The sequence below is a fragment of the Mixophyes fleayi genome, chromosome 1, assembly GCF_038048845.1.
Source record: "Mixophyes fleayi isolate aMixFle1 chromosome 1, aMixFle1.hap1, whole genome shotgun sequence".
Taxonomy (NCBI): domain Eukaryota; kingdom Metazoa; phylum Chordata; class Amphibia; order Anura; family Limnodynastidae; genus Mixophyes; species Mixophyes fleayi.
The window spans coordinates 23,941,595-23,954,216 of NC_134402.1; the positions used below are offsets into that span (position 1 = coordinate 23,941,595).

Below are 12,622 nucleotides of genomic sequence, written 5' to 3' on the forward strand. Positions count from 1 at the left end.
CACCAGACACTAAGTACATTTGATGCTCTGACTCAGGAGAGTGTCAGAGTGAAGATTAAATAGTGGGAAAGTTTGAATTCCCCGCCTATCAGGTCACATGATCATACAGACCTAACAAATAGTAACGAAGTTAAGGTCACGTGATCAGACAGACAGACCTAACATTTATCTATTTCTTGTTTCATCTTTATTTTCTCTATGATTAGAACAACAATCCCTAAATATCAGTGAAAACCTCTAAACATCTAGGGCAAAATGTATGGATCTGTGATTTGCCTTTTTCAGTGATTTTTAAGCCGCTGGTGTATAAAAATGCGAGTTGATAATAAATCAGCAGTAAAGAGATGTAACCAAAATTGACATGTTACAAATCGCTGTCCCTACTTTTGGCCATTCTAATAATAAAAATCGCCATATGTATGAAGCTGTGATTTTGTAAACTCGAACAAGACTGCTGTAAAAATTGCCAGAATCAACACGCTGCTTTGGATAGGCAAGATTAGCAAACACATCAGTTTTCCATGGCTGGCCAATGTTAAAATACCAGAAGGTACAACGCAAGTTTAATTATGAGGTTAATCATGATTTCTTGTTTAGATGGGTAAAAATTATTATTAATTATCTTACGGGGGCTAAATTATTTTAGGAATAAATTAGTGGGCAAATGTTAACTAATGATTAATGGAATTTTTATTTTATTTTATTATTTTATTATTTCATTTCCAGTGGGGAAATAAAAATTTAGTTCTGATGTGGCAACACTTAATATTTCCAGATGGGAACACAATTTAAAGTACAAACTTGTAGCACCACAAATGGCAACATGCACATGGACACAAGTGCAAGAACCTATACAAGTATTGGTTATTCGGGGTCTTATATCCAATAAAAAGAGGTGCCAACAGCATGAAAATAATTTAGGCTTGTTTTGTGAAAATGCCAATCACTTCACTCCAATGTTTTACCACAAGGCTAATGCTTACCCTTCACCTTAAATTATTTTGTTAATAAAAAAAAACTTTTATTCGGTATTACATGTCCCCTGCAGGAGCTCCTATGTTCTTAAGAAAAAAGATCTTCATCTTTGTATTGACTATAGAGTATTAGCTCAAATAATTATACATAACTGATACTAAGCCATTTTTACTAAACTAGACCATCTTTACTAAACTCAACCTCAGAGCATTTAATCTGGTCAAACAAGTAAGAGTGGGTGATGAGTAGAAGACTGAGTTCAGAATCTTGTATTGACATTTTGAATACCATGTAATGCTTTTTAATCTTTAAAATGCTCCAAACACTTTGTCAATTATCTATTCAACTATTTACTGGATCAATTTGTGGTTGCCTATTTTGATGAAATCTTGATATACACTGAAGGTTTACAGACCCACAGAAGACTTGTCCGTATAGCATTGGAGCACATTTGGCAACATCCCCTGTATGCTAAACTATAAAAGTGCATTTGAGAAGGAGACAATGGACTTCTAGGACATGTAATATCCTACCAAGGTATTCAAATGGATTCAGCTAAAACCAAGGCTTATGATAATGACACATACCCAACAATGTTAAGGCCAATTACTATTGACAGCTCATACTTTCCCAACTATTGTTACTCCCATTACTGTTCTAACACATAAAAACACAAATTCTCAATGGACCTCAGCTTCTCAGGGGGCCTTCATTAAACTAAATATGCTTTCACTTCAGCATCTATCCTAATACAACGGGATCTTGAAGTTTGATGCATCTGATACGACTATGGGAGCTGTCCTATTACAGCAGAGAGGGGACAGAAGGATCCTTTGAAATTGTGACTATTTATCCAAATGCTTACTACCAGCAAATGCCACTATAGTAATGGAGCCAAAGAACTATTGACCATCAAGTTGGTTTTCTGCAAATGGCGCTATTTACTCAAGGATCACACATGCGGATAACCATATATAAAGATCACACATAGTATTTGAAGACCACGTGGCGTTTAATCTGGTGACAAGCTAAATGGGCATTGTTCTTTGATCGCTTCAACTTCCATGTTACCTACCGACCTGGTTCTAAAAATGGAAAGGCGTCAAGATAATTTGGAGCTACTTCACCATCACAATCCTCCAAAGATACTATTTTACCAGCCCAGACATTTCTCGCACCAATTTGTTTCCCAATGCTTCACACAAGAGTTGCAATGTCCACACGCCAGAGATGACAAATGTCCACACTCTTAATACAGTAAATATTATATAATGTTGCAGCTGTATTTTTAACATATACAGAGACAATCTACAGGGTATTAACATCACTCCTACATTGCAGAAGTTCTATGTCTATGTCACTAAAATGCAAAATATCTGAAAGTCAAATATAAAACTTTCACCACTGATGATTATGATGTGATGATGACTAATATTATTAAATTATGTAAATGTACCATGAGATGGAAAAAAATAATATTCTCAAATTTTATGTATTTAGCAAAAAAAGATTATTACTCTAATCATCCCAATGATACAGATTTTTATATGTCCTAAAGGTTAAAATAGCTTATCATGGATTGTGACCAGTTTGTACTGGAAAATGGTAGAAGCAACAAGATCATGACAATGTGTTTTAGTTTAAAATTATCTCTTTAAATGAAAATGCTCTGTTCATGAAACACAATAATCGGGACCATTCACGAGGTTGTGAAAGGTTAAGGTTAAATGCTTTTTAGCCTTCTAAGCAATGCTTTTTAATAATGCCAGTGAGCAAAAAAGAACAATAGTCACATAGAACGACAAGTCAGTTTTCTTCTGCTTACAGAAGAAATATTGTGTATATAAACCTCCCTTTCCTCATGCCCTGAATACACAGTTCACTAGAACTCATCTAAACCAACAACATGGGAAAGGTAAAAAATTACTAATATCATATACATGTTTTACATTCAATTATTAAAAAGTGACAGTCTTACTGAACAATTTGTGTTCTACAGAATTTGCTGTATGCATGTAATGTAAATGTTTTCAAAAAATAATATTAAAATATTGCAATTTTTTCCCCCCACAGATTGTTTTCTACGAGGACAGGAACTTCCAAGGTCGCTCCTATGAGTGCAACTCTGAATGTCCAGACATGTCCTCATATTTTAGACGCTGTAATTCCATTCGTGTGGACAGTGGAAACTGGATCCTGTATGAACAACCTAACTACAGAGGACACCAGTACTTCCTCCATAGAGGCGAGTACCCTGAATTCCAGCAGTGGATGGGTTACAATGACTCCATTCGGTCTTGTCGTCTAAGCCCACAGGTAACTAGCAGCCATTTTTATTTAGTAAGGTCTCTTAATAACAACATATAATAATTTGTTGAACAAAACTCATCCAATTTATGGCTTAAAAATAGACAAAGTTTAAGAATTAAATTCAAATATAGTTGTGTTCTATATTTACGGTGTATTATATTCCAAAATGGATTACATTTCAAAAAAAATTATAATTGTCATTTATAATATTATTATGGCAGCACCAAGGATCATTCAGAGCCAGGATCTATGAGAAAGAAGACTTCAGAGGTCAGATGATGGAATTCACTGACGATTGTCATAATGTCAATGAGAGATTCCGTTACCATGATATCCACTCTGCTCAGATACAAGATGGGTACTGGATGTTCTATGAAGAGCCCAACTACAGGGGACATCAGTTTTATCTAAGACCTGGAGAATACAGAAGATACACTGATTGGGGAGCCCAAAGCCCTAGAATTGGTTCCTTCAGACGTGTCCATCATATGTATTAAAACAGCTGAAAAGTCAGTCTGTTATTTCATTCAATAAAACATTTTGAATAACTTTTTTTATATTTATTTATGCCTTTATTTATGCATCAGCCTATTTCTCTAACTAACCCTTTTCTTGCTGAAGAAAAAAATGTACAATTTTAGTGTAAGTGTGAATCTGTATATTAGTATAGTATATGTGTCTGTGATGTAATCTCATGTCTGCAATCTAGATTTTTTACTAGGACAGGGTAAGGAAGGTGGCACATTCATTATCTCAATTTACTTTGTATGTACCTGACATTGGTAATTCAATGCCCTAATTCAAACACATATCTTTTCAAAGGTAAAGATGGCAACGTTTCCTTCTCTTATTACTGAGTGTCATTCTTCAAGTAAACTTAAAAAAGTCTTGATGAAAATTTACATATTAAATCATATAAAAAACTGCGCTCACTTCTACATTTTTATACATATATAAATATCTGCAGTATGCTGTCTACTCCAGGCCAGAATAAGAGCAACATGTGTTGAATATTTTTAAAGACCTATGATGAGCAGCACCATGCCACTGGAATAGCAGTGACCAGCATCATGGAGAGTATGGGTAGAGCTTCCCTCCATCAACCTCAATTTCACTCTCCTCTACCCATATGATGCATATAAATAAAAAGATAATGATGATGATGATGATGCATGCACCACTAACTGGGTAGCACTGCGTGTAAAGAAAGTAAATAGAGGAATAAAATCTCCTAATTGTTCTTCAAGTTCCTGGCTGAGGAAACCAGTCCCACACAATCGGGAATATCCCGATGGAATCAGCATAGTTAAAAGTTAAAATTATGTTATTTTACTGACAATGAATGACAACAAAAGAGAAAATGCATGTAAATGGTATTAATCAATATAGACAGGAGACTGCATATAAAAATGGTATCAATCAAATGAAGTAAATTATGTCAATATTTACAGGAGACTGCAAACAGGGGAGGGCTGGCAGACTTCAGCCCGGGGTGCAAGCACACAGCACTGGCCCATAAGTAGCGGCCTATCCTAAAAGGGTTGTTTTCACTATAATATATATTTATCAATATAAAAAAGAGGTTATTTTAGTGTTGCTTAATCCAGCGGTACTTTTATTATTATAAATGTTAATCTTAAATAATGAAAATAAATAATGCAACAAAAAACAAACCTCCCTTTATATTCTATGTTATTTATTGTTTATGTTCCTTCCCTTTTTCACATACCTGTCTGATTATAATGGATTATATTCTGACACCCTGGGAATATCAATACTGTGGCAATCACACTCATACAGTCATTTGTTGCTGCAAGGCTCCTGTAGTCTAGGGGAGTAGCACTGTACACTGTCATTTGAGAAACAAGGTGTAGGCAGTCTATGCAGTCCGCGCATAAGTGGCCATCACATATTGATGGATTCAGCCGCATCACCCATTGACAGAATATACAGCTTGTAGTACAATAATCTGTCAATGGATGACACGGCCATATAAAGTATTACATGATGCTGCTGACTATGCACGGACTGCATAGTCTCCTACACCGAGTTTGCCACTGGATCACTAGGTTCTCTCCCTCCACAACATACCTTTGTGGGATTTGATGCTTCCTTTCAGTGGTTACGCATCACCGGTGTCTTCTGCTTGCTGGTCTTATGCTCCGTTGCTGCTTAGCTGGATCCTGGAATGTTGGGGTCCTGTTTGGATAAGAGATAGTTATTATTCACCTTTTGAAAAGTTGAGCAGTGAGTGAAGAATCTAGGCCACCCTCCCCTCAAACAGGCAGACATTAAATTAGTAGCTTTTTCTGTTTAATAAACAGGCCTACTTCCACCCAATCAGCTCCAGAATTAAATTAATAACATTTAAGTGTAATGTCTATTTTCCTCCATATAGCCCCGACAACAAATTAACCCATGTTTAATAATTACGCCTTCTTCCCCCTAACCAGCCAACATTAAATTAAAAACCTCCTTCTCCCCAATCAATCCAACATAATAAATTAATAACATTTAATAACATTCCCATTTAATAAACAAACATAACCCCCCCCATCAGCCCAGACATTAAATTGATAACCTCTACATTTAACAAACAGACCGATTTAACCCCTCACTATCCCCGACATTAAATTATTAACATTCCCATGTAATACACATGTCTATTTCCCCACCAGCCCCACAATCAAATTACAGGTTACAACTTTTAATAGAGATTATTTTTGCAAATTATAATTTTACTGATTTATTTTTTATATTACTTATGTCTTTATAGTATGTATCATACTATAAAAAAATCCTCCCTTCTCTCCACCTTCCTGCCCTCTGAAATCTCCAGCCTCCTCTTCTCATCAGCCCCTTCTTGTCTCCTGCCCCCCTTCTCATCAGCCTTGTCTTCTCATCAGCCCCTTCTAGTCTCCAGTCCCCCTTTCTCATCAGCCCCCCTTCTCATCAACCCCCTCTAGTCTCCAACCCCCCCTTCTCATCAGCCCCGTCTTCTCATCAGACCCGTCTAGTATCCAGCCACCCCTTCTCATCAGCCCCCCTTTTCATCAGCCCTCCCTTCTCAACAGACCCCTCAAGTCTCTAGCTCCCCTTTCTCATGAGCTCTCCCTTTTCATCAGCTCCCCCTTCCCCTTCTCACCATCCCACTGTAATTTACTTACCTGAGCTCTCTAGAGTTTTTTTCTCCTCCTTCTTCCTGCATCCAAGCTGGCTCCTCACGTCAAAGCAGCTCCTGTGTTCTGGGCCGCCCCTAAACTACTATACTAACTATTGAAAAAGAGCCGGCGCATCGGCTCTCTCTCACTGCAGCGTCCTGACTTCTTTTTTCACGTCAGGACGCTGCAGTGAGAGAGAGCCGATGCCCCGGCTCTCTTTCAATAGTTAGTATAGTAGTTACGGGCAGACGGGCGCCCCCCTACTGACTAGGCGGCCCAAAATGTAACATGGATGACCGGCCCGGGGGGCTCATGCCCCCCTGCCCCACGGCCCAGCCCGCCACTGACTGCAAATTACATCCTCAAGCAGAAACAACATGCATGTATTGTAAGTAAGACAAACCAGGTATTATACATCTCTGCATAATATTCTGCTCACACTAGGGATAGATATATGAGAGAAGACTGAGCATCACAGTGAGAAAATCGGGTCAGCCCGGACTGTCACTCAGTGCACCAATTGAACAACAGCATCCTACTCAGCTATTAAATGCCACCTGGTGGCCAGATCCAGTATTATTGTGGATTCCAGAGAGGGAGGGGGGAGGCAGCTCACAGGATGTGTGAAACAGCTTTGGACCCAGTGACATAGAAAATAGAGTGGGAGGGTTTAAAAACAGGAGGGTCAGGACTCTATCTACAATCAGGATGTAGATTCTGCTTCTTTACTTTCCAGTGTTCCAGTACCTCCCCAACTGAGACTGGATGGAACAGAAACAGCAGGTGGTTGACACCTGCTATGACCAATGTCATGTTCTACCTCCACCGCTGGTACAACCTAGACTCTACACACAACCAATAAAAAGGGACCATGGCCAGGGAGGTTAATTTAGGGAAGAGACAAGGACCGGGTGACTTTGGGGAAGAGACAAAAAGGGACTCCCAGAAGGCAGGGGGTTGTTGTTGGAGAATCTTCGAAGAGAAAGGACTTGTGTTAATATACAGTAACCACATGCTATCAGTGCCAGAAAGGATTGCTGGAAGCAGGAACTTCTTCAGACAGATCAGACATTGAACCTCTAAGCTTAATTCTGGTACTACTCCAACGGGAGACACACGCAGATTCTAGGGAGTTGGTGAGCTTACACCAGTAGGGAGACTAATACCCAAGGTCACACTAAGCTGGTGGACAGATGGCCGAGTGGCTGTGATAATCAAGATTCATGGACCCACCTTATGGCTCAGAACCCCTGGCCCACTTGGATTGTCGTCTGTGAATTTAACAACTGAAAATTTGTGCCTGCTACAATTCTGTGCTGGGAGGTAACCTGCTTGGGATTTTTTACTTGCAGTGATGATTTTCTGAAATAATTTTCTGTTATATTTGATGAGGGAACACATTTCCTTTTTCTTGAGCACTGTTGTATTTTACTTAGTGTGTACACTTTTTTAAATAAAGGGGTAATTATCTCTTTCTTGCCTCCTTACCTGTGTCACATGTTAACCTAGATTGCCAGGTATCTAGAGAACTATGGTTCCAACCCTGGTGTTGTGGCATTATACTTGTGTTCTTTTTAAGTTGTTCCATGGCTAGCCTTTCGCCCTGTGACAGATTTTGTTTAGACTTTATTTTATCTGGTAGTAATTCCACATCCTTTTCTACCAGCTTCTGGAATGTGTCTATACAGGAGCCTTTCACAAATGATGGATAGAATTTACTGTTTAGTTTGAGGTCTGTATGTTGATACTCTGAGTTTTTTACTTAAATATATTTCTCTTTTTTTATATTTCTCTTTTTTATATTTCTCTTTTTTATCTTTTTTACCTTTTTTCCTCTTTTTTATAACTATATATTTCATTTTTCAGTGGTTTGTGTCAGATATCTGACAACATTACCATTTGAATTTTATCTCCACAAGTTTAATAGTTATTTCAATCAAGCAATTAAACAATTAAGAGGAATGAATAAAAAGCCCTTCTAATAATGCAGCAGTATTCTTTACAAAGTTCCCAGTGGATGAAATGCGCTGAACTGACTGCATCTTTTTGACCTATCCAGCACATCATAGTAACAGGAACCACCGCCGAGAGAAGCTGCACTAACATCGTCGGAAACATACAGGAGACATGTGCGCTGTAAAGCTCCGGAGGAACAACCTGGACATATCATCTCCTGACTTCACTGAGACATTGAGAGGTAGGGTAAGCGGTAGTGAGGTAGAGGGAGATGTTTACTGGACACATGTGCTGGACTGCTCACGATTGCAAAGGAGTGTAAACATTGCCACTTTTGATCTATGTTTTTCTCCAGAAAAAAACAGAAAAAAGGTAAAAAAGAGAGGCAAAGTCACTCACTGTTGTAGGTAGTGCTGATATCAAGCAGCAACTGCAGAGTCCGAGTCCGATAGCGTGGGGGAGGAGAAGGAGTACGTCTACTCCGTCCTCTAATATCCAGCTGGATGTAAGAAATGAAGACAGGTACCTGTGTTGGGTCCTATGCGTCCTGGAAGTATTCGCGCATGCGCCCCACCTTCCAGAATCCCTTTTTTCTGTTTTTTTTCTGTGTTTATTGGACTATGTTTTCTGCAGTTCTGGACATTCCTATTGGACTCTTTGGATACCTCCCCTTTTTTCTTTGTTTGGTATTTTTCCTATATTTTGGATTATTTAATCCTTTTTCTGCTGACTGTGTGTTTTTCACTCATACATACCCCTTTTACATTTTTATTAGCATTTTTTCCCTTTCCTTATTGGGACTGTGAACTATCCTCTAGATCAGTGGATTCCAAACTATTTCAGTTCAAGGCACCCTTAGGGTCTCCAAAAATTTTTCAAGGCACCCTTAAGCCAAAATAATTACCAAGTAGTCCCCCGCCTTGCTTACCACTGGCCCTGGCTAAGGCACCCCTGTGAGATCTCCAAGGCACCCCAGGGAGCCTAGGTGCACAGTTTGGGAACCACTGCTCTAGATCATTTTTTTCTGCTGGTTCGGACCAGCATTGGATCTTATGTATATTATTAATAAATGTTTTTTGTACTGAATTACACCTTCTGTTATTTTCGTGCCAGGCAATTCTTCCCTTTTGTTACTCCATTTAGGGGTAGGATCCCTCCCCTTACCACTTTATTACCTAGAGGCTGCATTTACACTATATGGGAAGCACGGTCTGTCCCCTATCTATTTTATTTCTATACTGTTCACTGTACCCATCTGCAATAAATGTTTATTATTAATTAGTATTTATACACAATATACTTCTACTGGTGGCTAATAGCAATACACCATCTGATTGCTAAGGCTCACACACATTGCACAATTATTAATCAAAAATATACATACACAATGCTCATTTACTTGCTCACCAATAGCCAGACAAAGCATTTTTAATCCTTACTAACATCCACCCAATGTTTCCAGAGGCTCACTAATATACTTACACTGTTCACTGATACCTTTCTACAGTGGTAGATTGTAAGTTTCAAAAGAGACAATCCTAAAAAGTAGAACATGACACCAACAGGCACAGAGCTGATTCTTATATACCAAAATGTTACACATGAAATGCTGTTTGCACTCAAATGACATACACTGAACTCACTGTCCTCAGGGCACAATTCTCACCCTGATCTGCTGCTTACAGCATAGGGCACAGTGAGCACCGGTCTCTGAGAATCAACCTTACTAAAGAAACTTTGCTGTTCCAGGGAGCCAGGATCGGGGATTGATCAGACACATAATAAATTGTCTCTTGAAAGGGACACCCACCAGAAGGTGGACCTGATCGGGGCCCTGATGCACCCTTGGGCCTATTTGTGAGAGGTAACCTGTAGCTGTAGCTCATTATTAATCTGATCCTGGTCCCATCACCTTGCACATAGCTGTCTAATGCAGATAAGAATTGTCAGTGCTACCTATCTACTACTCTTATGGTAGCAGAGTATGTACATTAAGGGACAGTGCACATAAGTGTCAATCATGTCTCAGTGATAGATTTCCAGTGTTAGAAGCTTTGGGAAAATTCACATCAAGTGTCACGACTCAGACCTGCTGATCACAGACTGGCACCCCCACCGTCACTTATTTGGTCATCGCCGGCGGCATCTCTTTGGATGGACACCGCAGCTCTCCTGTTTGGTCACCATTTTGCCGGGTTTTGAACATGCACGGACCCATCCTCTTCACCATTCAAACTGTCTGGCCAATCAGATGGCCTGCACTACTATAAAAGGCACCTCCTGCAGGCAAATGATGCTAGATCTTCAGGTCTCTCCTATTGAGCAGTCGCTGCCAGGAGTTGGCTCCAGTTTCTCTATGCTAGTTTGCAATATCCGGTTCTGTGTTATTCTTGCATTCATCTTCACTGTTTCCTGACTGTATGCCGGAAGATGTCGCTATTAGTCTGCACTTGACGCTCTGACACTTCACCCCACTACAGACTAGTTGCAGAATATCTCACCTCTCGTTCATTCTGATTCTAGGGGCTTCCCAGCTCCACAGGACTTCCACGACAACCGCAGATGCAGAACATCTCACCTCTCGTTCATTCTGATTCTATTATTATTAATATTATTATTATCGTTTATTTGTTAGGCGCCACAAGGTTTCCGCAGCGCCGTCCACGGCACAAACAGTACACTGTACAGGGTAAAACAATACAGAACAATAAACACAAGTACCAGAACTTCAGAAACTCCAGGCAGGCAAATACTGTAAAGACGGAGCGGAAGAACAGGTGTGGAGACAGGAGGGGAGAGGGGCCCTGCTCATACGAGCTTACATCCTAAGGGGTTTTCCAGTTCCACAGAATTTTCATGGCATCCGCAGTTGCAGAACATTTCACCTCTCGGTCATCATGATTCTAGGGGCTTCCCAGCTATACAGGACTTCCACGGCAACCACAGGTGCATAGTATCTCGTCTCTCGGCCATACAGATTCTAGGGCTCCCATGTCCCACCTTTCTTCCAGCCTTGACCATAGCTAATACTAATGACTCCATCTCAGTTTACTGCTCTCCTCTGCCCTCAACTTGTTATCCCTGTCTTTGGATCTTGCCTCTGCACTCTGAACCGGGACCTGGTGGTACTATTGTAGGGCACTGAGGATCCCGGGGCAGTTACAGGGAGATATTCAAGTAGAGAACCAGAGTTCAGTACTGAGAGTGGAAGCAAGACACAGAAGTGAATCTATAATCTGGCCACTAGGTGATGCAGGTTCCTTCTGTAGGAACAGGCACACTCCTAATATTGTAACATTAGTTAAACTATCAGTATTGTTTAGCCATTTTTAGCCAATTAATTTCAAACCATTTATGTAATTAGGAAAAAATAAATACACTAATAACATCAACATTGCTATATACCAAGGCATCAGTTTCCCTACATATTTGGCATCTGTCCCCGGTCATCATTTTTGGAACCTCATAAGTCTCTTAAGAATTTCCATTCACTGATACATGTAACTCGCCATCTCGTTGATGCATTATCAGCTGATGCTCCAAATTCAAAAATTCTGCTCAGTCCATTTTTGTTTAGGTGTTCCAAAAAGATGAATATCAGGTATATGAGCAATACGCTGTCCAAAGTTTCCGGCATATCCAGGGTTACATGCTTTGAAGAAACACTCTACCAGAAGTTAATGTCTGCTAGTGATTTTCCAACCCATGCTGTAAGAAGAAATGACATCATCAATTCTTATCACAAAAAACACGTTTTAATCAATCTGTACAGTTTTTATAATTTAACAAAATTTTCTTTTGTTTCCCACTTGCTTTACTATCATCATCATCATCATTTATTTATATAACGCCAGCAAATTCCATAGTGCTTTACAATTGGGGACAACACAGTCACAAGTCACTGCTTGCAACTAACAATACAGTACTGCCTATAGTCATTACAAATGACAAATGAACTCTCTCAATTAGTATACAATTTTCCAGTATTATTTTTATCTTTCTGTTATTAAATATTTAATTTTGTACTCTACCATTCCAACAGTTTAAAATGGTAGGACACATAAAATCTCTGCTGTATTCCTAATAAATCACCCATGGTACAAAACCTACCCTATGAATAAATATCATAACAATATTTAATCATTTTTAAAGATTACATATTTACACTGCAACTAATACTGTATGTGATTAAACTGTATTGCTTTTAAAAACAATAAACC

At 39.2% G+C, this 12,622-nt stretch overlaps 1 protein-coding gene across 1 annotated transcript; it reads left to right on the forward strand.

Annotated features, from left to right (window-relative positions):
* The first annotated feature begins 2,881 nt into the window (after positions 1 to 2,881).
* Positions 2,882 to 3,782, forward strand: LOC142103931 (gamma-crystallin-3-like). The gene is made up of 3 exons (XM_075188330.1): positions 2,882 to 2,890; positions 3,049 to 3,291; positions 3,507 to 3,782. Exons 1-3 carry the CDS (start codon positions 2,882 to 2,884, stop codon positions 3,780 to 3,782), a joined length of 528 nt encoding a protein of 175 aa, XP_075044431.1.
* The last annotated feature ends 8,840 nt before the right edge of the window (positions 3,783 to 12,622 follow it).